This window comes from Tursiops truncatus, chromosome 18 (genome assembly GCF_011762595.2).
Source record: "Tursiops truncatus isolate mTurTru1 chromosome 18, mTurTru1.mat.Y, whole genome shotgun sequence".
NCBI classification, from domain to species: domain Eukaryota; kingdom Metazoa; phylum Chordata; class Mammalia; order Artiodactyla; family Delphinidae; genus Tursiops; species Tursiops truncatus.
In genome coordinates, this window is record NC_047051.1 from 5,451,887 (window position 1) to 5,479,697 (window position 27,811).

The following is a 27,811-nucleotide window of genomic DNA, read 5'->3' on the forward strand; positions in this document are numbered from 1 at the left end:
GGATCTTAGGTCCCCAATCAGGAATCGAACCCATGCCCCCTGCAGTGGAAGCGCAGAGTCTTAACCACTGAACTGCCAGTAAAGTCCCAATTTACGACTTTTAAAAAGAATAACCTGATCAAATAAAATAGCTCTCAGTGTTTATTAGTAGAAACATTGACATAAAATTCACACTACTAAACTGGTGGCTTTTCACTACCTTTAAAGTAAATATGCATTGGGACTTCCCTGGTGGTGCAGTGGTTAAGAATCCACCTGCCAATGCAGGGGACACCGTTCGACCACTGGTCTGGGAAGATCCCACATGCCGCGGAGCAACTAAGCCCGTGCGCCACAACTACTGAGCCTGTGCTCTAGAGCCCACGAGCCACAACTAGTGAAGCCCACGTGCCTAGAGCCCGTGCTCCGCAACAAGAGAAGCCACCACAGTGAGAAGCCCGCGCACCGCAACGAAGAGTAGCCCCTGCTCTCCACAACTAGAGAAAGTCCAGTCGTAGCAACGAAGACCCAATGCAGCCATAAATAAATTTATTTTTAAAAAATGCTATAAAGCAAATATGCATTAATAAAGCCTATAGATGACATTAGCAAAGATAAACATGCTTGTGCATTTACACACTTTTTAAAAAATAGCTAACACAGAACTCTTGTATCCATTTCTATTTGGAAGTGCTACTATTTAGAATAAAATATTACCTTCGGATTGAAATGAATTCCCATTGAACCCTGAGACAGGATCTGAGTCCGGGTGTATTTGGACTTCTCTTGAACCAGGCATACTATTAAAAAAAAGTTATTTCATTATTTATGTTCTTCTTCTGAGTAGATATTTTATTAGAAAAAATACAATTCATCAAATAAATGAATTCCAATTATAAATGGGCTTTTAAATTAAAAGCATGGCATCAACTAGTCCTTTTAGTGTGTGTGGACATTAAACACATCTGTGTAATGGAGCCTGTCTGTCGAACAAGGATAAGAGTGACCCCTGTTATCTGTATGGAATCTTATGGTTCAAAGAGGACCTCACGCAATCCTTCCCACAACCCTCCAAGCTGGGTGTCAAAGTCACATTTTATAAAAGAAAAACTAGGCTGGGTGAGATAAATATGATTTGCTGAAATCACGAAGCTAATAAAGAGTGTGACTTTCCCTATAAAAGTCCATGTATTATAGATCTTCTATGGAGACCTTTTAGTGTTTCAGCATCCTTTTTTTTTTTCCAAGTTGGCCTTTGTAAAGCTCATTCCCTTTTCCTGTGAAATTAATAAACAGTAATAAGGAAAGTCTCTCTTACTGTGTATAATATAGAACTCTTCACTGAGGAATTTTGTATACACGATATACAGACAATGATTCCGTTTATTCCAGCATAACAGTTTACCCCAATTACAATGTCCACATCTTTAGAAAATAGCTTAATGCTTTCAGACCACAAATATTCCAAAAGTAATTGCTTCAGTGTGTTTCATACCCAGTGACTGGAAGGAATCAAAGGCACTGAGGGACCAGCATGTTGTCACTAACCATGGAGTCCTGGCCACACACGGATTCTCTGTTCTAGAATTCGGATGACATTATAGAATCCCCTCAGTTTGGGAATATGAACTGAGAAACGAGTGTAAAAGGGAAGTTTGGTGTGAAATGATTAAGGGCAGCTGCACAAAGACATGCATGGGGTTTCCATGGGGTCCCTGGTGTTAAGATGCTGGTCTCTGTCTCAGCCTTTAGAAGGCCAGAGATGTGAGCTGAAACTTACATGCTAAGAAAACAAGGAAACTCAAACGGACCCTCCAAAAGTCCCCCAGTAAAGCTAACAGTCTCTGACAAATCCGCATTTAGAAAAAGGGAGAGGTTTCATGTAGGAGGGAACTAGGGATGCACTGGTGGCTTGAGGAATCATTCTATCAGAGTGCCTGTGAATTCATTCAGAGAAGGATGTCATCGAGCTATGACGTTCAGGTAATTAGCAGGAAATTTCCAAGGATAAGGACGAGCATCCCGCCAAACCTACAGCCCTCTTGGGACTGAGACTCACTCAGGATCCCACAGATGGCAGAACATACAAGGCAGAGCATAGAGACAAATGTCACCACTACTTTATTTTGTCCCCATCATTATGTCAATCAATCCATCCTAATTTTTAAAAATCCGATTTATGAGTTTAGAGCTCTTTTGTGCAATACTCCCAGGATCTGCACTACTTTCTAGGAATATATCAAGGGCTTTGGGAAAGGGGTTCATTCTCTCTACCGATACCCATGTGTCAGCCAGGAGGCCTGACATATTGAATAATGCACCTTTCCTAAAACTGAGTATATGTCTAGGAGGTGATTAGGCGCCGGTGGACAGAATTGGTTCAGCTACAGTACCTGTACTGTAGGAAAGGGAAAGCCTCATTGTTCAAATCAACAGGGAAACTATAACGAAAGATAAGAGACCTTTCTAGGTCTTAGAACCCACAGACCACACAAAATGCTGGAGGATGGCCTTTAGAAACTGGCCAGTGGGGTGTGTTTAACCACCATACTTTGTCTGTTCTGTAATGTATTATTATAAAACTGTGACCCAGTCTCTTACCTGGAATTAGGGGGTGATTGGAAAGTGGGATAAAAACTGAAATTATGTTCCTTGAAAATCTCCGTCCACGTCCTATGAAATTTTTCTCTTTTACTTCTTAGATAGTTGAGAAGGTCGCCATAGCAACAATATTCAAAAATCAAGTAAATTGGTCCTGAAATAGTGACAGTTTTAATCCTAGGTATACAGACACCAAATAATTTTTTTCAGACATCTGTGTGGCAGAAACCATACTCTATGAGAACTCCCTTCTCCCCTGACTTGGGGAGAGTACAGCTGTCTCTGAACCTATCTCGTCTTGGACTTTAAATTCAATTTCAGACTTTTGCTCAAACTCCTTGGAAAGCTGTTACCTTCCACTTTGGCCCGTGTGGCCTCACCAAGAACCACTGGCCACCTAAATTCTCCAGTTTGCAACTGGGGATAATAGGTTGACTGCGTTGTGAGCACTTGGTAAATATAAGCTGGTTTGCGGTTTACCCGAGGAGGGAGAAATACATCCCTAGCCACCTCTTAAATCCATTTTCTCTTTATTTCTCTGTCCCAGTGCCCGGCTGGCTGTCCCAGAAGGAATGACCCTTGGGCACAGGGTTCAGGTACTTCTAGGCAGAAGCGAGAGAATCAGAGCACATGCTCTGTTGGATTCTGGGAGAATAGAGTTTGAAACCCCTCCTTGGCTACGCCTTACTTGAAGCAGCTCAGTTAGGGCCATGGCCAAGCTGTGCAGCTCAGCACTGCATCGGGGTCAGCTCCACAGCCAGGGAGAAGCACCCTCTGAGCAGGTAGAGAGACACCACAAAACGTACTTGCAGCGTTGTTATTATTATTGTGGGTTTTTTATTGGCCGTGCCATGCGGCTTGCAGGATCTTAGTTCCCCGACCAGGGATTGAACCTGGGCCGAGGCAGTGAAAGCCCAGAGTCCTAACCGCTGAACCACCAGCGAAGTCCCTTTCAGTAGGTTAGAATATGTGGCTCATCCCGATGAAGACAGGCACTGTCTACACTGACCCATCGGACTCTAGAGTGAGGTGTGTCCAATCCCACTTGGGTTTGGGGGCCCACCCTGTGACTGAGAGAACGAGAGAAACACGAGAACAAACGCCCTTTTTGTCTTCAGGCTAAAACGTTTTCGATTAGGTGTTCTTAGTGGGAACTGGTTACCTGACAGGGTGCACGCCCCCAGCAGATTCACAATATTCTCGTGGCTGCCCAGGTGGGTCATCATTTTGAGTTCAGACATGAGAGCCTCTCTTTCCGAGCTGTCTGCTTTTTCTGTCCATGGTAGGGCATCACAAATGTAAAATGAAGTAAATTAGGTATTTTAGGTTATTCAATAAATTAAAATTTTCTTCAGTTCAGAGTAGATTTGCATACAAGTTTTAAAATACGTACAATAATACATACATTTTGAATAATAATACCCTATGTTTTAAGGCAGAATTTCAAAGATTGTTGCATGAACGTTGAACCAAATAATGTGCCTTTCTACTGGACTTTCCTCTACCTACAAAATAAAAATCTTTATAATTGACCCTTAAAAAATAAAATAAAACATAATAATACATGATTTTCCTCCACAGTTGAAGTTAATAACTATGCTGAAGGGAGAAACATACTTTTTTTTTTTTGACACCTTTATTTGTTGAAGTCATAGAGTGACAAGATGGGAATGTCAGCAAGGGTGGTTGGTTCCAGCCTGTGACCCTCAGGTCTAGAATCTTAAATTTGTCAGTGGATCCAATGGTGAGAAGGTCAAAGAAGACTAATTCCCACTGACTCAAGAGAGTCCCTAATTGCCCATGAGGAACAGAACTGCTGGGTAGGCTAGAACGTATCCACTTACTCTCCCTGGAGTAAGTCAGAGAGCTTGGCAAATTGTATTCACTATGTTGCTTAGGAGTGTAGCATGGAGGTACTTACTGGTGAACTGAAAGGTCTCCTGTCATTGAGGCCAATGTGCCCAGGTGGTCAGGACACCCCTGCCCGGGAGGGTGCTGGAGCCCTAGAGGCAAGGGCAAGGTCTCTGGGCCTCCCTCTCCAGGCACACGCCCTGCCCCCCCAGTCCAGTCTGTTAACATATTCTTTCTTACAGATAGAGTAACTTTTATTTACATTCAATGGACATTTGATTAGCTATTTCCAGGTGTCATTATTTTGTCCTGGAAGACATGTAGCCTTTATGTGGCTTTCCCAGAGCTTTGATGTCATCTGTTTTGACTTGTGTGAGCTCTCAGGGGCATCCTAATTTCCAACTTCTTGGCTTGGGAGTGACATCCTTCACTGTGTGCACTGGGACCCACTGTACCTCAGGTTTCCCACTGCCTCATGTTTTATAGGGATTCGTGGCTTTCAGTCGTCCATGTCTTGTTTCTCGTGACCAAAAGAATATATTTTTACAGTGTGCTTAACTCCTTCAAAGCACTTTCATATACCACTACCGACTTTCATTCATTCAACAAGAATTTATTGAATGCCTACTGTGTATGAGGCAATGTGCCAGGCCTTGGGGGAATAAATGATAGAAAGACACAGCCCCTGTCTTCCTGGAGCTTAGAGCCTCCTTGAAAGGGGGGACAGGTAAATGAACAATTACAATATAGTGTCCTAAATGCCACATGGCACAAATAAACCTATCTATGAAACAGAAACAGACTCACAGACATAAAGAACAGATTTATAGCTGCCAAAAGGGAGGGGGGTGGGGGAGGGAAGGACTGGGAGTTTGGGATTAGCAGATGCAAACTATCAGATATAGAATGGAAACACAACAAGGTCCTACTCTATAGCACAGGCAACTATAATCAATATCCTGTGATAAATCGTAATGGAAAAGAATATAAAAAAGAATGTATACATATGTATAATTGAATCACTTTGCTGTACAGCAGAAACTAATATGACATTGTAAATCAACTATACTTCAATAAATAAAAATAAAAAATAAATGCCACATGGCAAATGAAAGTAGGGGTGTTGTCCCACAGAAGAGGGACACCTAACCCAGCCTTAGGGAGGGTGGGGAAGGGGACACCAAATGTCTACGCTGAGACCTGAGGGAAACTAGGAGTTAACCAGGTGAATTCACAGCGGGAAGGATGAAGAAGAACACGCCATCCTGAAAACAGGATGGGCCAAGATCAAGAAAGAGGACAGCATAGCAAAACATACAGACCCACCCTCATGAGGCTTACAGACTACGGAGGCAGCTAAGACATTAGTTAAATAATTAAACAAATATGTAATTGTAGTTGTGATCAACTTTACGGGGGAAAAAAGCCCACAGAGAGCTGGGATATAGGATCTAGCAAGGAACTTGAGCTCATCCGTGGCGTGAGAGAAGGCTTCCCTGAGCAAGTGGTATTTGAGTTGAGATCTACAGGAGGAGCAGGAGATAAAGACGTGAAAGGGGAAGCGGAAGCGGAAGGACGACCTGTGCAAAGGCCCTGAGGTGGGAGGGAGCACGGTACTCCAGAGGAACTGAGAGCCGGCTGTGCTGTAGCGCTGGGGTGAGAAGGGAGAGGCGAGCTGCAGCCGTGTCGTGCTGGGCTGTGTGGACCGTTCAAGAGAAATTAAAAGCAACTGGAAAGGTTAAGCAGGAAAATTATGTGCTCTGCTTTGCATTTCATAACCATCACTTGGGCTTCAGAATCCTAAAGGAGGTAAGAGTCCATATAGGGTAGTTGCTTGGAAGGCTAGTGCATCCATTCGGAAGGGATAGACTTGGTCTGGGTGGTAGTAACAGAGGTTAAGAGAAAAGAGGATAACTCAGGAGGCACTAGGCAGGAAGCCTGACAGGAATAGCCTACAGGGAATTAGAATGAGGATGGTTTCAAGGATGAGTCAGTCCTAGGTTTCTGGTTGGCCTGCCTGGGTGGCTCATGGCCGGTCATTGGTACTCGCAACCAATCAGTGAGAGAGGGAGGGCTGACAGAGAGCCAGGGTTGGAGGAGTCCACTTTGGATAAGCTGAATCCAAGGGACTCTGGAGACGTCCAAGCACTTGGACATAACCTGAAGCTCAGAAGGGAGGTGCAATCGTGAGAACCATTGGTACATGGGAGGAGGTCACAGGTAAGCTAAGACAGCCCATGAGCATGCGGAGTGAAACGGGAAGGGGGCCCAGGAGCAAGTCTTCAGGAACTCCGTTGGGTGAGAAGCTGGGTGAGAAGATGAGGGGCCAGCAAAGGACTGTGAAGCAGTCAGAGGGGTAGGAGGAAACCAGAAGAATATGGTGACGTGGAAACCAAAGGAAGAAAACACAATAAAGATGGAGGGAACGGTCAATCGTGCCAATTTCTGCTAAAAATTCAAGTAATGCCCATTAGGCTTGGTTCGTGGTGATGGTGGAGGTGATGGTCACTGATCGCTTAGCCAAAGCCAGCGGGGGCGCTCTTGCTAAGTGAGTGATACTAAGGGGAGGAGGTTAGGGAGAGCCAGGAGGCAGCGGATGAGAAATGAGTGGGAAGTGATACAGAAGGCGCCAATTCCCTCTTCTACCCAGAGTCTGTGTTGACATGTAAGACACACAGCTGCCTGTAGCAATGGTATCCCCAAATATTGAGGCTGAAAAAACCTAAACAAAGAAAGAAGAGGACGAAGAGGTGGCGTTTTGTGTTCACGACTTGTATTTTATATTCGTGACTTAGTTGACACCCACCCCAACTCGCTCCCTTTTTAGCTTTGAAGGATGGCAAGCAGTAACCATAGCAATGATGGAAAAGAGGAGGTGGGAGGCGTCACCTCCCCTCTTTGTGCGTCTCTGTGGCTATTGATCGATGTAACCATACCTTTCAGCATTTTGACTGCGACCTGGATTGAGACCCCTGTCTTACTGATTCCATAGGCGGTTGCATTCATCACTTTCCCAAAAGCACCCGATCCCAGGACCTTCCCTGCAAGACACATGGTGAGTGAGTGCATATTGAAGATTTTCCAACAAGAAGGAAACTCGACAGAAGCATTTGGAACACCTAATTCTTACCAAATTCTAAATTTTCTCTTGGAAACTCCCATTTGAGATCATATTCGTATTCTCTGAAATCAATGTAGAAGTACTCATTATCCAGAGAGCCGGTCACCTGCACCATCTGTAGCTGGCTTTCGTACCGAAATTGCTTCAGAGATGAAATAATGAGTCGATTAGCCATAGAGAGTTCTTCAGAAATGGGACACAATGATGACGGTTTACCTTTGCTTTTACCTTTTTGTACTTGTGACAAATTAGCATGGTTAAAACGGCAATAAAGGGAAGACAGAGGCCAACTGTTGCATAGAATGAGATGTTGTCCTGGATGAAAGGGAAGGGGCCTGCAAGAGAAGAGCATCAAGGAGCAGTGGATGAGAATTCCTGGTGGATACTGTAGCAGAATGCTCGTTACAGTGTCTCACATCCTGTCTGAGGAGCCTACAAGCCCTCTACTAATACGCTATCCCCACAGAAAATCAGGCCATGTTCATATAAAGAACGATTCCTTCCCAGAAAATTTTAAATGATTCTGAACCCATTTTAAAACATCATTTACTAGGGGTTTTAAGAATTACATCTAGTTAAACCCACAGGATGTGAAAGTCAGATAAAAAAGATGTTCGTCTACTATATATAAACTAGATAAACAACACAGTCCTACTGTATAGCCCAGGGAACTATATTCAATATTTTGTAATAAACTTTAATGGAAAAGAATCTGAAAAAGAATGTATATATGTTTATATAAAACTGCATCACTTAGCTGTACGTCAGAAACTAACACAACATTGTAAATCAACTCTACCTCAATTTAAAAAAAAAAAAGAAATTTGTGTTCCCACTATGAAGCTGTCATACGAATGTGGGGAAGTTAGTTTGGGGACGCTGGTGATTTTGAACCATTAGTGTAGGCGGTCAGGTTTCAGAATTGCTTAATTTAGGAGGGATCTAAATATCAAACCCAAAATGATAAAACGGGAAGCTAAAGGCAAATAAGGAGATTAACCAAAATGGAAAGTGGTAGAGGCTCCAAACTACTCAATCTGTTTCCCTAGAGCTGGATTTCTTGGTAGATGTCCATTATGCTGGGAGCTTATTGCTCTACCCACATCCCTTGAATTCATGAGTCACAATGATGTCAGGAGAAGTCACTCTGCCCTTGAACTGCAAAACATGTATGTTCAGTGGGGATTCTTGCCTGACTCAAAAAGCCTTCTCGTCTCACACACTGAACCTATACACTCTTGTAAAACTCCCCAAATAAAAGCGAACTACAGGGACGAACTTCTAGTAGCGAATTCCTGAAGGTGGTGTGTTACAGTAGCAACGGCTGTCTACCTGGTGAGTTTAGAAGGATCGTTTCACAAGACGTGCCGAGGGAATTGTATGCACAGCACTTCACCAGGAACCCTTTGACGGCCTCGCTCATGTTCAGGGTGCTGCTTGATATCCACTGTCCAAATACTTTTCTGTTGGCCTTTTTATTCCAAATTCCTTCTGTGATCTCTTCTGTGCAGCTGAAAAGAAACAGCAGACAGAATTTAGATGGGCGGGGCTATCGTCGGATTGGAAGTGAGGGTTTCTCTAGTGGGGTCTACAAGAGACATCTATTTATTTATTTTTTAATCTTTTTTATTTTTGAAGAGACATCTATTAAAGGTTATCAGAAACAATCTATGACCATTTAGAATTACGGTCGATTCAGAAGGTAGGCATTTTAAATGCTTCATCGTTTCTTCTTAAACTGAATTCATGAGACACAGTCAACACGTCAGAGAGAGTTTGATGTTCTTCTAACACAAGAGGGGCCAGTGTCTTCATTACTTGGGAGACTTGTCTGAACACTTCTTCCAGGTCCAAGACGGTAACGGGTACCCGTCAGAGGAGCAAGAAGCCTGACTTGCCGACGCCTCGGCGAGTACTTGAGGTTTCCCTGCAGAAAACAACAGGGAAATCAAGCTCATGAAGTACAGTGCTTTCCAGAAAGGGTTTCAAAGTCAGCTTCCTATAGGCTGCTCACATACTCTACGCAGTTTGTGCTCCTGGGAGCGTGTCTCATGCAGGGTGACTCAAAGAGGGGGTCCTCTTTCCCCTTGTGTCACCTTTTGTGCAGGCAGCCCTAAACTTCTCTGGGGAGCACCCCCTTTTCCCCTGCCAGACCCCTCCTGGAGAGAGCTCAGGTGTAGACCTCCATCTAAATGAGTCTTAGCTTCAGGAGAAGCACCTGTAAAAAGTCCAGCAAAATGGACTCTCATCTTTTTATGGACCAGAGAAACCAAGATTATTAAACAAACTAAATGGCAGGTAGTATGGCTTTTGGTCTTTCCTTAACAGGACCCTTCAAAGTACTAAAATCAATAAAGTCACACAGTAAAGCACCTTCAGAGAGGATATGGAATCAGCATCTTAGCTTCAAAGGATGAGCCCGGAAAGAGATCTGCGTATCAACAAGCCAGTAGATATGAAAGTACAATTTCAAAACACTTCAGCATGTCAAAACACTTTTGTAGCATTCCTTCCCTAAGCCATGGCTTATCTCTTTCTGGTCCGAGTTAATACATTATTAAGGAGTTACAAGCGTAAAATAAAATTTCTCGACAGCTTCACTTACTTCTTATATTCAGCGTGAACATTTTTGTGAACTGGGCGTCATCATTTTCTGCATGGAAGATATATTGTCCTGGCTGGTGTTTATGGTTGCAAAACTTAGATATGCTGTTGGAAAAAGAAGTAAAGACAGACTTAGCCAGATTCTTTGAGGAGATGTTGAAATGAATAATGGTGTGCATGGGAGTAAGTCTTCCTGAAGACACTCGCTCTCTCAAGTTCAGTGGACAGGGAGGTTCCCAGATGCTCTTGCTACTCAAAGTGTGGTCCACAAACAGGCAGCATCAGCCTTGGTATTATCTAGGAGCTTGCCAGAAATACAAAATCTCAGGCCCCACCCCAAACCTACTGGCTTAGCGTCTGCATTTTAAGATGATCTCTGTGGAATTCACATGCACATTAAAGGTTGAGAAGCACTGATCTAGGCTGGAGCTGCTAAGAGAGACAAGAAGGTTCCGGCCCCTACTGTTACATACATTCCAGACTAGTCTGACTTCCTGGAAATATGGAAGAACCTTGGTAGGTGGCAGAGCCCATGGACCCCCCAGCTTCCTGAAAGGATAGCTCTCTGACATTAGTCCAAGGCAGGACTATGACCAACCCTTGACTTACATAGTGATTGACAGTGATGACAGCTCAAATCCACTGAGTACAGACGTCTTTGAGTGGCCTCAGCAGGCTCTAGTATCTACTTGGAGTGCGCATCCCCCAAGCCTACCAGGTATATGGTATTGGGGATCACCCACCAATCCTAGCAGGTATACAGGATGGTGGATATTATAGGAGAGGTGGGGAAGCAAGGAGCTGGTGAATGTGCCTTCGTGCATTGAAGAGATAGAAAAAAACTTTCCCTTAGAATAAGAAAATCTAAGCCTTGCTCAGAAGATACTGAATTAGGCCACCTCTATATAGCCTACTTGAAGTAAAAAAGGAAAGAAAAAGTATGTATACACAGGAAATGTGAACAGGAGGAACTATGTAGGATGCAAAAGACCTATGAATACGGCTCCGGTCCTCAGAGATATCATAATCCAGGTGGGTGGACAAAACCTGCCTATGTGGAAGAGTGAAAGCATTAAACTGAAGGCCCGTAGAAGATCAAAGAAGGCAGAGGCCAGTGTCGTGAGAAAAGTTCAGAGGGCTTCATAGAAGCAGGAATAGAGCTAGGTCTTTAGAGGTGAGTTGGTTTTCATGAGAGAGTAAAGAAAAGACATCCAAGCAGGGGGCAACGGCAATGATTTAAGCCATGGGACAGGAACTCATAAGGCCACAAGGAGAGAAACGGGGAGGCTTCTTGGCTAGAGCAGAGGTGCAGGGTGGGATGGAGCGGAACAGAGGGCTAAATGGGCAGGGTGGCGCCAACTGATCTGGGACCTTGGAAAACAAGCCTAATTCTTTCGACCTGATGGAGAAAGCAGGGAGGAGATGCTGTGGATTCCTGAGCAGGAGAGGAATGTTATGAACAGTATTTTAGTTTAGAGTGATGGCAGCAGGAAAGTTTATTGGGGGGAAGTCTGGAGGTAGCTGTTGAGGTAACCTAGGAAGTCATTCATTCATTCATGAATTCACTCATCCTTTCTCCTGTCAATGGTAGAGGTTATTTGTGGGAGGAATCAGGAATACAACAGTGAGTTAACAAAACTAGGTTTCTGTTCTCACAGAATTTACAGTTTGATGGCGAAGGCAGACAAGTCATGAGCAGTTACAGTATAATGTGGGAAATCTTAGGAGAGGAGAAGTAAAAGTTCAGATTTGAGAGTTCAGACTGTGAAAAGATGAGTGTTGTCCAAGGCAGGGAAAATGGGGAGGGAGAGGAAATAGCCAACCCAAGAGGCACCAGGACAAAAAGAAACAGCAGGTGCTGGATTGGACGTGAAGAGGAAGGAGAGAACAGAGTCCCAGCTGATTCCTAAGAGTCAAACCGCACACCTAGCAATCAATAGAGAAGATGTTGAGCCCAGGTTTATGTGACACCAATGTTCTGCATCCTTAACTCGGAAGCTTAAAGGTAATTCTGACCGTGTATAGTGATGGGAGATTTCATTTCCTATCAAGTGAGCACTGAACAAGCTTTTTGTTTGCCTTGTTAACAAGAAGACTGAAAAAGCAGAATGCGGAGTTTCTTTTTCTTTTCTTTCTTTCTTTCTTTTTTTTTTTTTTTTTGTGGTACGCGGGCCTCTCACTGTTGTGGCCTCTCCCGTTGCGGAGCACAGGCTCCGGACGCGCAGGCTCAGCGCAGGCTCAGCAGCCATGGCTCACGGGCCCAGCCGCTCCGCGGCATGTGGGATCTTCCCGGACCGGGACACGAACCCGTGTCCCCTGCATCGACAGGCAGACGCTCAACCACTGTGCCACCAGGGAAGCCCAGAAAAGGGAGATTCTTATCCTGACCTACTTCTGGACAGCCAGAAGGAACCGGCTGGTGAACTGGAAATGACAGAAAGATCGCGGGAAAGACAAATTATAACTTTAGGGAGAAAAGTAAGTATAGGTACATGTGATTTCCAGACTTTATGAAGGCAGGGTTTAAGTGGTCCAAGAAGAGACAGATGTGAGCTTCTAAAAGGGAAAATGTAATTCTCACCAGACAATAGCCAAAGACCCTGAAAAGGAAGAAGAGAAGAGATAAAAAAGAAGCCAGTGTGCTAGCCAGGGACCATGCCGAAAGCACTGATCAATTTGATAAAGAAATTACCAGCTAATGAGAACAGGGAACTCTACTCAATGCTCTGTGGTGACCTAAATGGGAAGGAGATCCAAAAAAAGAGGAGATATATGTATACGTATAGCTGATTCACTTTGCTGTAGAGCAGAAACTAACACAACATTATAGAGCAACTATAATCCAATAAAAATTAACATTAAAAAAAAGAAATTACCTATACAACTATTGATTATCACGCAGACCAATCTGTTTTGTAAACGTTTTCCCTCCTAGGTCTTTTGTGCTGTCTGAATGGAGCATGACTGGCCATGGGATAGACAAGAGAGCATCTGAAACGTTCTCATTCTTCCAGGTAGGAAATCGGTCACAAAAATAGCCTGAACACAAAATGGAAAATCGAGATCCTTCTCAACCGCCTGTCTTCCTGTTTATGGCAGTTAACCCCAGCAAAAGCAACAACTGCATCGCCGACCCTCCCCTGGAAATTCCAAGGGGACTAACCGATTAGTACCAGGGAGTTGCAAACTTCCTTTTTCCCTGGGGTTTTTCTGAAAATGCCCAGCGGCCATGAGATGGGAGGTCAGGAAACTGGAGTTCACAGTTGAAATATCTTTGGTGACTAAGAAGATGTATTCTCATTACAACTACGAGAAGGGATTTCTCCTCTGTTACAAGCAAAATGCAGGTGATTTTTCTATTCCATTTAGCGCCCAGAGCTGGGGAGTTGAAAAGGGGCAGGTCTTTCCAGCAGCTCAGGGAGTAACTTCACTATAAAAAATGCTTTATTCAAAGAGCAAGGGATGATAAAAGTCAAACCAGAAAACAGGGAATAATAAAGCACAGACTGGGGAAGCTGGGAGCTTCTGAAACTGGAGAGTGAGGGGCTGGCAGGAGCGAGTGACTTTACCCGGCACTGGGAGACCCCCATCAGCAGATCCTGCCCCCTCAGACTGCAGGACATGGAGGGGGTACAGCCTGGCTGAAGTTGAACCCAGTCTGCACACATTTCTGTCCAGAGTTAAACAAAGAAAGCCGGGCAGGGGGCAGGAGAGGTGCTGATGACTTTATATCAATCTACTTAATACCATGCTCATTTGTATTTTATTTCAGGGGAGCCCACAAGCCTGGGGAAGTATTACATAATCATTAAAAACCCAAGAGCGAAGCACAGCACATCTCATAAGGCAGCACACTTTTCTTTTCAAATAACCAAAGCACATGCCTGCTTTTCTGTTTTCTTACACACTAGGTATGAGAATCTCACACTTTTGAAATGAGCTGGTGTCAAAAGGCAGTACCAGAGTGATGGTTAAAAACACAGGCTTTGCAGGCAACTCTGCCACTGCCCGGTGGTGTGACCGTGGGCAAGTCACTGAGTCTCTCTGTGCTTGTTTCCTCATCCGTAAAACGAAGATAGTATCTACCTTTTATGGTTGTTAGAGGAGAAGTTTTTGTTGAGTTTTTATTAAAACGGTTTTGTATAAACTGCTTATAACAGTGCCTAGTAAACACGATAAATGTGTTAGATTGTCATTACTATGAGGCTTATGAAGTCCGGGAATCATTTGGAATAAAAAAGACATTTAGAACCTTTACTCTGGGGTATATATTAAGTGAGAAAATCACATTAAAATAAAGATGCAAAGAAAAAAAAAAAAACTAAAGTAAATGCCCATCAACAGGAGTTAGTCAAAATAAAATTTTCTAAAAAGAGGAATACTGTGTCACCATAAAAGTGGTAATGTAAATAAGGTAAGCCATTAAAATGATAATATAAATAATAATAATGTACTTATTAACACAGCAAGAGATGATATTTTTAAAGTGAAAAATCAGGTGACAAATGGCACAATTAATTTCCTGTTTGTACAAAAACCTATACTTATGTTTCTATCATGGTGGTTACAAAGTCTGAAATATAATTCCTGGTGGTGGAATTATGGGTGTTATTTCTCTTTTTTTTTTTTTTTTTTTTCCGGACGTGCAGGCTCAGCGGCCATGCCTCACAGGCCCAGCTGCTCCGCGGCATGTGGGATCTTCCCGGACCGGGGCACGAACCCGTGTCCCCTGCATCGGCAGGCGGACTCTTAGCCACTGCGCCACCAGGGAAGCCCTATTTCTTTTTTTTTTTTTTAAAGGCAATTTCAGAAAATAAGAGTGAATGAAAGGTATTGACTTTGCCCTAGGTGTGGAGCAAGTAGCATAGCCTGTTTCCATATTTAATAAAATGAGATGATGAGGATCAAAGGAGATAATCCGTATAGAGGACTCTGCACATCGGCACATGGTAGGGCTCAAAGAAGTTTCTTTTGGTCTCAGTGAGGCCTCATGATGTGGTTAGTATCTTACAATTGAGGGGGCAGGGTTTGGTTGGAGGTTCCGCTATTTACCTCTATTAACCGCTATTTACGGTCCCCAAACGTCTTTCCTTCCTTTCTGTATACATTCAGGGTTCATCTCCTTCAGGGAACTAAAAAAGTCCTCCTAAAGAAGCTCGATACACTCCTGTAATCACATATCATTTATCGACTTGAGAGTTTGCTTTTCTCTTTGTCCTAAGAAGAAATATGTCTCACCACCCAGAACCCAGACTCCACCACACCACTGGTACCAATAAGTGCTCAGTTAATGACTGTTGTGGGCAGAACTTCGACTTGGTAGAGTTGGGAAATTAAATATTTCAGGGAAAAAAGAAAATACAGGGATTGGGCATGCCTCAGGAGGCTCTTTCAGAAGAACTTACTTAAATAATTATAACATCCTAATAAGTCGTTTTGCGTGTGTGTGTGTGTGTGTGTAACTGTGAAACTAGGAAAAGCTAAGGCAGATTTGTTTATAAGTAAGTCTACAGAGATAGAAAATTAGGCAAACTAAAAGATGAAATATTCTAGAACCTTTTCCCAAGACCAGGCTGTCAGGATTTCATAAAATGTAAACACATAAAGGGAAGCCCTAATAAACTTTGGTGTCATATTTGAGGAAGTAAATTGGAGAAACGAAGCTGTGAAGGTGGGGAAGCTGTAAGATTTCTGGCACACATGCTGTGACCACACCAAAGCTTTTTCAGTAGTACTGTTATTACACAGACCTTTCGGTTACAAATAAAAACTGGTGTCACTTTGCTTATAAAGTCCCCTCTTGCCCCAGGATGAAAATACTGTACTTCATAAACAAAATTCAGTTTGACTAAATTGTTGAACCTAAGTGATGGGTAAAGGATGCTCACTGTACTATTCTTTTAGTTTATTAGTAAATTTGGAACTTTTTATAATAAAAAAATGGAAAAGAACTCAGGTTCGAATTTAGTCTGCATCCCCTATCACAACACAGAGCCTCACGTGGAGAGCAGATGACATTTAGAGCACTTGTGTTCAATATTTTTGTAGTTCATCCTTTTTTTTCTTTAATTTATTTTTATTGGCGTATAGTTGCTTTACAAGGTTGTGTTAGTTTCTGCCGTACAGCAAAGTGAATCAGCTGTACATATACATATATCTCCTCTTTTTTGGATTTCCTTCCCATTTAGGTCACCACAGAGCATTGAGTAGAGTTCTCTGTGCCATACACACAGAGGTTCTCAGTAGGTTCTCAGTAGTTATCTATTTTATACATAGTATTGTATATATGTCAATCCTAATCTCCCAATTCATCCCCCACCCCTGTAGTTCATCTTTTATTCAACATTTTGAGCATCCTTTTCATGATGAAGGAGGGTCCATCTCACCTTGGCAAGTGGCCCATCACACCCAGTGCATCGTTATCACCAATTAATACTGTAGTTCTTCAGGAACTTTTTAAATAAAAAACACTGAGTGATAGGTGTTGTGGTGAGTGCCATGTGCTAGGTGTTGTGGTGAGTGTCATGGTCCCTGCAGTGCAAAGAGTATGCCACTGACTTATCTTTGGCCCAGGCTATGCACTTTGAGTTGCTTTCTAGGGGTGATGATGAACTCATTCATTGACTCAACAGCTGTTGACTGCACGAGGCATTGTACAAAGACAGAGAAATGACAGCACCTATCCCAACGGAGGTTATGAACTCACTGTTGGGATTCAACACAAAAAGAGGTTAACTTTGAATGAGAGGTACACATCACTATAGAAATCAGGATCTGCCCTGATTTATTCATTTAGCTACCTCCAGAAGATAACTACTTGGGGTCAGGGGTGCAGAGTATGATCATGAGATGAAACAAGATTAACTAGCCCACTAGATTGCTCCAAGACCCATAGATCAGAGACACAGTCCTCTAATTAGTGAGTCTGTCAAATCTTAAGAATTGTGCCAGATGTCACCAGCACAAGCAGCAATGACCTCGCAGGTGGCCCCTGGCACTTAAATGTGCCTGTGTAACTTGAGGGGGTTGGGGGGAGACATCACCTTATTCACGTTTGTAGCCCCTTATGGCATTGAGATCATCAAGAAGACATTAAAGGAATATTTGTTGAACTAAATTGAATGGATCCTCTATCTCTTTGAATCAGGTTCAAAAGAGAATCCGGTAGAACTAAGAGCTTCTCTGACAGGGGGTCACAATACAAAGAAGGATGGGGAAAGTGACGGCACTGACATCCTGAACACAGGTAGTCAACTCAACTAACAGGAGAGGGGCTGACCCCCTGCCTTCTACTTTCAAAAGTTTGATGGTTCAGCATAAGGGCTTATGACAATGGGGTGACCCCTCCACGGCAGTGGTTCTCAACCCCAGGCAATTTTTTTCTCACCAGGGGACTTTGGCAATGTCTGGAGGTATTTTGGGTTGTCACAACTTGGGGTAGGGGTGCTACTGACATCCAATGGGTGGAGACCAGGGACGTTGCTAAACATCCTGTCATGCACAGGAGACCCCCAGAATGAAGAATTACCCGGCCCAGGATGTCAACAGCCTGCTGTTGAGAATCCCTGAATCAGGGGACTATGTGTCCGTCCAAAGGTTGCTTTCTTAATTACTTGAAAAATGAATGCTTCGCACATTAGGAGGTTTGGGCGAGAGGGCAGACGATGCCATGCAAACCCTGCGTTACAGCTCTTCTTAAAAAAGCAAACAAGGGTCAGTCACAAATCACTTTGGGGTATAGAACAGCGCAGTCATCAGGAAACAAACGGAAGAATCCAGATGAAAAGAGCTTATTCTGACTCTTCACCTAGACCCGTGCTATCCAATAGGAATATAAACAAGCCGCTTCGGGCTCCCCTGGTGGCGCAGTGGTTAAGAATCCGCCTGCCCATGCAGGGGACATGGGTTCGAGCCCTGGCCCGGGAAGATCCCACATGCCGCGGAGCAACTAAGCCCGTGTGCCACAACTGCTGAGCCTGCGCTCTAGAGCCCGTGAGCCACAACTACTGAAGCCCGCACGCCTAGAGCCCGTGCTCCGCAACAGGGGAAGCCACCGCGATGAGAAGCCCGTGCACCACAATGAAGAGTGGCTCCCGCTCGCCGCAACTAGAGAAAGCCCGCGCGCAGCAACGAAGACCCAACGCAGCCAAATATAAATAAATAAATAAATAAATGAAATTTATTAAAAAAACCAAACAAGCCACTTATGTAATTTTAAAGTTTCCAATTAGCTATCTAAAAAGTAAAAAGGAGTAAGTGGTAATAATAGATTTTATTTAACTCAATATATCTAAAATATTGTCATTTTAACATAAAATCAAGACAAAAATTATCGAGGTATTTTACATTTTGTTTGTCATACGAAGGCTTCAAAATCTGCTGTGCATGTTACAGCCACACAACATCTCCATTGGGACCAGCTGCATTTCAAGCTCCCAATAGCCATATGTGCCTGCCGGCTACTGTACTGAACAGCACAGATCCAGACCCGTGATGGGAATCACCAGAGGTTCTCATTAACAATGTGGAACCTGGGGGGACTTCCCTGATGGTCCAGTGGTTAAGCCTCTGCGCTTCCACTGCAGGGGGCGTGGGTTCAATCCCTGGTCGGGGAACTAAGATCCTGCATGCCAAGTTGTGCAGCCAAAAAAATAAAAAGAAAAATGCAGAATCTGGGATTGTGCCTCGATTTTAGTTCAGCATGTTTGAAACGGGAGTCAGGAATCCACTGACTCTGATTCAGTGATTCAGCTGATTCCTTTACAGTGGTTTATGGACCCGTTATTGAGCATCAGTGATTGACTCTCGACCACTGACTCGCTGGAGAGATGACAGGTACCTCTCAGCTCAGTCTATCCTGAAACCCTGTTACCTAGGATTAGTTTTAAGAGATAAGGGGTATCATAGTCATAGGAAATACAAGGAAGAGCTGGATTTTTGGGGGGGAGAGATAAATTAGGAGTTTGGGATTAACATACACACACTACTATATGTAAAATAGTTAAACAACAAGGACCTATTGTATAGCACAGGGAACTGGACTCAGTATCTTGTAATAACCTATAATAGAAAAGAATCTGAAAAAGAATATATATGTATGTATGTATGTATAAACGAATCACTGTGCTGTACACTTGAAACTAACCCAACATTGTAAATTAACTATACTTCAATTAAAAAAAAAAGAGAGTTCTTTTTTTTTTTTTTTTCCAAAGAGAAACTTGACTGCAGTTGGACAAATCCCCAGGAAAATAAGATTTTCCTTCAGCACTCATCATTGGGCTATTTCTGCATTTATTTTTGAAAACTTAAATCAACACACCTATAGGTAGTGTTTTCCTGTTTTTAAGGGATTTTACTTCCTCAGTCATCTGCAAACGGCTGAGAGAGGCTCCGTGTACCAATAGTATGTACTCTCAAATGGGAAGTAGCAATCTGGTGACTCAGAAAATGCCAGACTCAGACTGATATGATCCTTTCCATTTTTCGTGCGGTGGGTTACACTATCTGAACTGATGAAAGTGCTGTTACTGTGTCCTCACATCTGCCGTTTGCTTTCTCGCCTTCAATGTCAACGTCACAGAGCATAAACTTACAATACAAAACCGCTCTTCTCGAGGGCAACCAGAAGGGTTGTGCCGAGAGTGATGATGTGTCCCGGGCTGAGTTTGCTCACCTGTACCCGTCATCCAGGCCACTTTGCTCACAAGGAAATGCTTTTCGAGAGAAGGTCCATGTACATCTGATTTGTGGGTATGCTTTAAACCTGACAGAAAAACAAAACTCTTCATACTGGTCAATTTCATAATCTTCACTTGATTTGGAAGCGTTTATAAATCCCTTTTCTGTTAAAAAAAATGCATTTTTAAGTTAGATAATGAGATTCATATGGAGGAAATATATTGAGAGGATAAATAAATTTTTATTCAGCAGTTTTATGCAAGAAAACTCAGATTTGATAGTTTAACAAGAAACGCGGGAGTCCTGTCCCCATTGATAAGCCTGAGCATGTCACCTTCTGATTCCTCTCAGCATTAGATGCAAATAATTGACACTCTTCCCAAGGAAATGTATAAGTAAACCTATAGATTTTGCTGACAAGTTCAAGGGCTTGAAGGGCTTCCCCCAGCCTGGCCAACCATGGACACAGAGGGGCCCACTGACAATCCCTGTCCTCAACCAGAACGGCCCCCTCGCGACACATCCCGCATAAAATAATCTCAGGTCACAAATAGAATAGTCTAGCCAGAGATATTCACAAGGTTTCCCTATGGAACACTTCCTTATTAGTTGAATAAGAGAATCCCTTCACTTCTTAGCATTTTCATGATGGCCGAAGGCTGCCACCTACTCCGAGATTACATAAAGCGTGATTATTGTCAGATCCTACAGAGCCCACCCAAACTTCCATGCATCTAAGTGCGTGTCCCACCCTCTCAGCCATTGCTCTCTACCCCTGAGAGGCAGTTCTCAGGTAGCTCTTAGAACAAGTGCTTAATAAGGGTCGAGTTTGTGTCTGGTTCTCTGCCAGGTCTGGGAGTATAGGATAGAAGGGATTATTCCTGTCCTTAGGAAACTTCCAGCCTACTGGAAGACAAAAATCCACAAACAGAGGGTCACATTACAACGTGCTGCCTGCAAAGACAGTGGCATTCAAGCGGGCTTGGTTTAACCAGAAAAGGAAAGGAAGGGGCAGCTTGTACTTACAAAACTCCCCTAATTCAGTTTCTTTCTCAGCTTTTTGATACTAACATTATACTGAAAGCAGAATTTGCAGTACCTGCCCTACATTCCACACTGAAACAACTAAAAACGTGAGTACAGGTTACGTGCGCAGCCCGCATTACCTAGGATGGTGACCAAAGCTGATTTACTGGGATGCTCTGAAGAGGAGCAAGTGTAATAGCCAGTGTCGTTTCTTCCCACTGATGATACAAAAGCAAACAGAATCCGTATCATAGTTCTGTTTGTGGAATAGGTACTCATCTCAAAGTAGCTGCCCTAGATTTTAATAAAACAGAGTTTGAATGGAGTGATTTCCACCTGGACTCTTGGTTCATTTTTCTGCATTTTCAGGATGGAAGCTCATCCTCTCACCTCTTCCAGTGCTTTATTCTCTAATTCCCAGCTGAGCCCGAATCCATGGTTCACATGAACAGCTTTGCACCTTATCCATAAGGGTTCCCCTACTTTAAGAAATAATTGTGGCGGTGTGGTCTGAGGAGTTTGGTTTAGATCTAGAAGATGAAAACACCCCAGGTAAGAAAAATAGTGATTTTTTTTTTTCCTCATCACAAGATATATCCTGAACATTCTGCAGAACAAAGATTTTGATGGCATCTCAAATGTTCCCAACCATCTCAAAATAAAAGAGTCTTTCAGAGACCGACAAGGCTCTTATGAAGAAATGAGCACTCACAGAAATCTAAATATTACACTGGAAATGGCCTGAAGGAGCTATAGAATGTTTGAAATTGAGTAAGGACCTAAGGGGTGATGATTAGTCCCAGCTCATCTCTAAGGAACACTCCCTGAGAACAGAACAACATGATGCTATGGTCTTACCAATAGTGAAGAGTTTCGTACATTCCCTGCCCAGCTCATTTCTTGCACAGCACCTTATGTCTGTTCCAAATAACTCATGGAGTACACTTGCCTCCTTTGTAATGACAGCTGGACTTTCTCCTTTACAGCTGCAATTAAAAAATAAATGTCAGTACCATTTTTTTTTTTTTTAAGATTCCATATATATGGGTTAGCATACGGTATTTGTTTTTCTCTTTCTGACTTACTTCATTCTGTGTGACAGACTTTGGTGCTTTGCGATGACCTAGAGGGGTGGGATAGGGAGGGTGGGAGGGAGGTTCAGGAGGGAGGGGATATGGGGACATGTGTATGCATATAGCTGATTCACTTTGGTGTACAACAGAAACTAACACGGTATTGTGAAGCAATTATACTCCAGTAAAGATCTATTAACAAAATAAATATCAGTTGATTAAACATCTTTTAAAATTACAAATGAATGTTCAGGAGAAGAACCAAATTAAAGGTTCTAGATTTTAAGAGCCTGATAAGAAAGCAAAGACAGGAGCAGGTCACAAGGCAAACCAATTCACAACTAGTTAGTAATTCCTCATCTCACCCAATTAGAATAACACTAGAGAGAATCACATAATAAAACAGTTTAAAAGCCTTTGTGTTTGGTGACCTCTTGGTTGTTAAAGAGAGAGAAAGAATGGAAGAATTGAGAAAAGACAGAAAAGGGGGGAAAAAAGAGAAAATGGAGAAAAGGAAAAGCATGATTAGGTTTTAATACAGTTTAACCAGGTGTAGGTATGCTTTCTTTGAAGCTCTGAAAAGGACAGCCAGTGAGAGGGAGAGAGGCCACAGTTGCAAATGTCCCCAGAGTCCCCGGAGCTCACAGAGGAGAGGGCAGTGTCACTTGAGGGGTGTCAGCCACACCTCGGGATTTGAGGGACCACCTCCCCTCTCCCGCCTCCTTAACCATCACCTTTCCCAAAGCAGATACGGCTATTGGACTCTGTGTATAGTCACATTTCTTCTCTTTATCACTTTAGTCAAATGTATTCTCGTCTTTGTTTATGCATTTACTCCTTGAGGTTTTTTTTTTTAATTATAAGACAACAATAACTATGTTTATTTTGGAAAATCCAGAAAAACCCAAAGAAAAGAATATTAAATTGCCCACATTCCTACCACCATGAGATAACAACGGTTACTATTTTGCTGTGTGTAGCTTTCTAATCTTTTCTTTTCTGTGCGCGTGTGACGTATACATCTATAGGTAATCTCTTTTTCTTGTTCGTTTAAAATTTGGGATCCGCTCATATTATTTGGTAACCTGATTTTTCACTTTTTCTCCTTCTCTTTAGTTCCCTTTTTCAATAAAAGTGGTTTGGTAAATTTTAACTGGTTCAAATGGCATGAACCGTTACTTTGTGAGCACTTAGCTATGACGCATGAAAAACAAAAGTGAACATTTATATGGAACTTACTATCTGCCAGGTACTGTTCTATGCGCTTCACATGTACCAGTTCATTTACTCATCAGAGCGATTGTATTAAGGTAAGTACTGCTCCCACCCGCATTCTTCTGATAGGCGGGGAGGGGTTAAGTAACTTGCCCAAGGCCACACAGGTATAAGCAAAGCAGGGTTCAAACCCAGGCACATTCTACATCCCTAAACAATCGTATTAAACTGCTCTTAGAGTAAACATCATAATCACAGATTAAACATTTATTCACAGGGAATTTCTTACTTATAGGGAATTATACACTAAAAGCTGGACCTTTCTTTTTCCCCAACCAAATGCTCAGGGAGTCCACAAGCGTGTAACTTAAAAGGGCTTTTATTCGTGTCATGTGACATCCAGGGAGGGTCCTACAGGTCAGTGACGTGACACACGAGGCGCTCCAAAGGGCTCGTCACTAAGGTGTCCCCCACCATCCTCCCTGGGAAGCCCACACCAATCATTCTTTAAAAAGCCAACGTTTCCTGGGCTTCCATGGTGGCGCAGTGGTTGAGAGTCCGCCTGCCGATGCAGGGGACACGGGTTCGTGCCCCGGTCCGGAGCCTGTGCTCCGCAACGGGAGAGGCCACAACAGTGAGAGGCCCGCGTACCGCAAAAAAAAAAAAAAAAGCCAACGTTTCCTGTTAACTGGGTGATAAATTGTACAGACAGTATGATGTCAACTATATTAGAAAGAGACCGAAAAAGTAAAGTCATAAAAGCAGTTCTCTCCCCACATGTCATACCTGTCACTCTGTGAATCGCAGAACACCCATTCCACGGTTGGTTCTGGAATGCTCTCCGAGATGCAGACCAGGGCATCCTGATTTTCCATTTTTCTAAAGTAAGGTCTCCTTAACGTGTAAAGCAGCGTATCTAAAGCATCATAAATTATTAACGTTTTAATATTAAAAATGTTTCATATTATAAACATTAAAAAAAAATAACTGTCTTAGCAACCTCCTCAAAAGAAGAATTCTGCACCATGAAGAAAAGTTAACCTTTTGTGCCATAGCGGTGTCTTCTGCTCCACTCCAAATATATATAATAACATATCCCTCCTCACCAATATATTAAATTCAACTCTGGCTGAAATGCTAACTTTAGCATTTATTCTAATGCTAATGTCTTTATTTATTCTAATGTCTTTATTTATTCTAATGCTAATGCTAATGCCTTTGGGTATTTCATGAATCCAAAGACAACTAATGTTTAGTGGAGTGAAGCCACGTAAAAACACAAATATCAATATGCATGGGAAAAAGAAAAGTAGAAATAACAAAGTTTATAACACATACTTATATAGTTTAAGACCCAACTTTCTTAGCATAATTGTATCTAGAACTAGGCAGAAATAGAGTAGGATGGAGGTAGAATTGGAACAGAGTTGAGAGGCTTGGTTCAGCCTCCTGTTCACATTGGACCCTCACACCTCTCCCCTCGCCCCTTCTCCCCCTCCCCCATCCTTCACATATAAACTCTCTGCTTCTGCTCAGACCCCTTAGGAACAGGAGTTCATGACCTCCCAGAGTCGATCCTCCCATTTTTCAACAAACCTTTTTTTCTTTTCCAAAGAAAGTTTCCCATGCTAAATTTCAATCTTCCTCCTTATAATAAATTCTGTTTAAAAATAGTATCTAATACTTTATAGATATGTATATACATAGCAAAGAATATATGACGAGTTAATTTTGAAACATAATAATAAAAACAATACCCGTGGACCCACGCTCAATAACCAGAATAATAACAAATATCTTTGAATCTACTTTTGTCCTGCTTCTCCTTGTCTCTCAAGCCTAGGTTAACTTTATCCCGAATTTTCTGTTTATCGTTCTCATACTTTTACACATATTTCACCACATAGATGTGTGGCCCTAAACAATATACTGGTTTGTTTTGTTTGTTTTTGAGCTTCAACATACGGCATCACTCAGTATGCAGTCGTTCACAACTTCAGTTTATGTTTTTAAGATTCGTCCATGGTTTTGCATGTAGCTATGCTTAATTCATTTTGCTACCACTACATTGTGTTCCATGGGTGGATATATCACAATCTATTAGTCCATTTTCTTGCAGTGGACATTTGGGTTGTTTCCTGTATTTTGTATCACCAACAACGGTGCTATGAACATTTTGGGCATTCCTAGTGAGGCAGGTGTGTTAAGTTTCTTTACAATATACCTAGGAGTGCAACTGCTGGTCCATATAGTGTGAGCACTTCTGCTTTACACATAATGACAATTTGTTTTCAACAGTCTCCTGGGTATAAAACGGTATCTCACTGTGGCCCTAATTTGCATGTCTCAGTTATTAATTTAATATGTTTACTGACAATAGTGAAATGCCTACTCATGTCTTTTGTTCATTTTTCTACTGGTTTTTTTCTTATTGATTTATAGAAGTTCTTTACCTATTATGGCTATTCATCCTTTGTTGATTATGTGACTTCCAAACATCTTTTCCCATTTTCTGGTAGTTTTTACTTTCTCTCCCTGTAATTGCTGACCATTGGTCCCAATTTTACCCTCTAGAGCAATTTTGTTTTTCAAGTGAAGTTTGTTGCCCCATGAAAATCCTTCAAATATTTAAAATCAAATGCGGAGGTCAAGGGATATCATTATCATCGAAGGCATTTTAACTAGTTAGCCCAGGTTTCCTGACTCATGCCAGAAGGGTTTCCTCTACGTTACACTGCAATCAATCTTCTTCTCTCCTCAAAAATATTTCCTTCTCTCTGCTAAACATTCTTAATTCCCTCAGCTGCTCCTAATCAAGGAATTCTAAGATCTTCACTATTCTGTTTGCTCTGTTTTGTCAATATTCACCTGAAAAAACTGTAGAACTGAAAAGAGTAATTTTCCATTAATTTCCTTTACCCAGACATTACATTTTCGTGAACGCTGCCAAGGTTCAGATTTCCTTTTTTAGCAACCATGCCATACTGTTGGTTCATAGTGAACTTGTGGTTCACTAAACCCTTTCCTCTTTTTCACGCTGACTGTTGCCAAGTCTACCCCACCTGATTTTTTTTGAATCCCACCACCCAGCAGCACGTTAAAAACAGTTACAACTAACTTGAATGATTGTTGTGCTATTTTTACATTGTAAATCTTAAGTGAAAAGAAGTTACCCTAAATAAAGAGAGCAGATGCCCATTTATTTTATACAAATTCAAGTATAAACACTTGACAAAAAAAAAAAGAGAGAGAGAGAAAGCAAGAAATCTCTTATTCTCTTCCAACCTGAGGATTTACTGTCCCACAGAGCGGGGGTCGGGGACTGGGGAGGGGGCAGGGAAAAAGACCAAAATCAAAGAGAAACAAGAGGTACCTCTTGACTTCTGACCTTCTAGGGCTCTGGTCCTATAAATATCAGAGTAATTGAAAGGCTTTTCAAAACAAATGTTGACCGATTTGGACTTTGCTGGGGTTTTGCCCGACAGGCTGACTTTGGAACCTAACACCCTGTCCCCAGCCCTGGTCAGATGACACTTGGGGGAATCGAAACGGCCACGAGTGCTCTTCTGTTCGCAGCTCTGAGTGCGAGACCCAGTGCGGTGTGGCCCAGAGTGTGGACCTGGCCACGCTCGGCCTCGGGCTGTCGTGCCCATTTCCATACCTCTCAGCAAGCCGTTCACCTGCGATGGTGGGTGCAGAACAGACTCGGCCAAGGGGAGCCGTGGTTCCCCCGAGCCCCGCACCTCTGTGGGCCGGACACACGTGCACCGCAGCCTCCGCCTGGCAAGACACACCAAGGCGTAGCCCGGGAGCTTGCTTTAAAATGGATAAAGCCAGAGTTTCTGGAGCACCACCCTGGCCCCTAAAGGCAGCGGGACCCATGTGAATGCCTCCACCGCTAGTCCCCATTTGTCACGTGGGGTAAAGCAGCCAGTGGGTACAGGGCTGAGTCCACACAACCGCAGGCCTGCGCGTAAGTGGGTGGAAAGAAGGAGAAGCCAGGAGACACGCAGATGGTGGCTCGGCCAACGGCACAGCTGCTCCCCTGGGTGAGAACTTCCACGTTGTTCCTGATGGTTTGCGTAGCGATCTGGTGTTTGTACGAACACAGGAGCCGCCAGGTCCATGTGCTTATTTAAATGGAATTTTTAATTGATTAAAATGAAAACTTCGGTCACGCTGGCCACATTTCAAGTGTTCACCAGCCACATGTGGCCAGTGGCTACCTTACTGGACAGAGCAGACAGACGTTCTCATCGCCTCAGACCGCTCTGTTGGACAGCTCTAAGCTCTTGACATCCTGAGGTGTGTGTGGGTATCCCCATTTCACAGATCAGAACACTGAGGCTCAGAGAGACTACGTGACCTGCCCAAGGCGGTCGTATCAGATCCAGAATAAGAACTCAGGCCTTCTGACTCCATGGTCAAGATGCTTTCCACTTCTTCCCTGTCATCCATCCGTCGCTGAAAGAAACGGGGAGCCGGAAAATAGAGGATGCCCTGGGTTCTGAAGAGCATTCACTCTCACCATCCGTGGGTCACGTCAGGATCTCAACAGGCGATGGGGTGGTGGAAGCGAGTTCAATTAATTCAACTACGTATCGAGGGAAACCTGGCTCATGTGTCTGGGGAAGCCGGTAAGAGCTCTTGGGTCCTAACT

General features: G+C 43.0%; 1 protein-coding gene across 1 annotated transcript in view; it reads right to left on the reverse strand.

Annotated features, from left to right (window-relative positions):
- Positions 1 to 27,811, reverse strand: part of FLT3 (fms related receptor tyrosine kinase 3) — a 75,639-nt gene that overhangs the window by 13,778 nt on the left and 34,050 nt on the right. Inside the window, exons 5-18 of the mRNA XM_019936424.3 lie at positions 23,938 to 24,067; positions 21,722 to 21,849; positions 21,254 to 21,393; positions 21,004 to 21,157; positions 19,833 to 20,001; positions 10,158 to 10,261; positions 9,371 to 9,479; positions 8,885 to 9,063; positions 7,781 to 7,887; positions 7,562 to 7,694; positions 7,368 to 7,472; positions 3,743 to 3,853; positions 2,581 to 2,734; positions 697 to 779 (exon numbers count right to left, since the gene is read on the reverse strand). Of these exons, the coding sequence (XP_019791983.1) occupies positions 697 to 779; positions 2,581 to 2,734; positions 3,743 to 3,853; positions 7,368 to 7,472; positions 7,562 to 7,694; positions 7,781 to 7,887; positions 8,885 to 9,063; positions 9,371 to 9,479; positions 10,158 to 10,261; positions 19,833 to 20,001; positions 21,004 to 21,157; positions 21,254 to 21,393; positions 21,722 to 21,849; positions 23,938 to 24,067 (1,806 nt within the window). The remainder of the gene's footprint in view (positions 1 to 696; positions 780 to 2,580; positions 2,735 to 3,742; positions 3,854 to 7,367; positions 7,473 to 7,561; positions 7,695 to 7,780; positions 7,888 to 8,884; positions 9,064 to 9,370; positions 9,480 to 10,157; positions 10,262 to 19,832; positions 20,002 to 21,003; positions 21,158 to 21,253; positions 21,394 to 21,721; positions 21,850 to 23,937; positions 24,068 to 27,811) is intronic.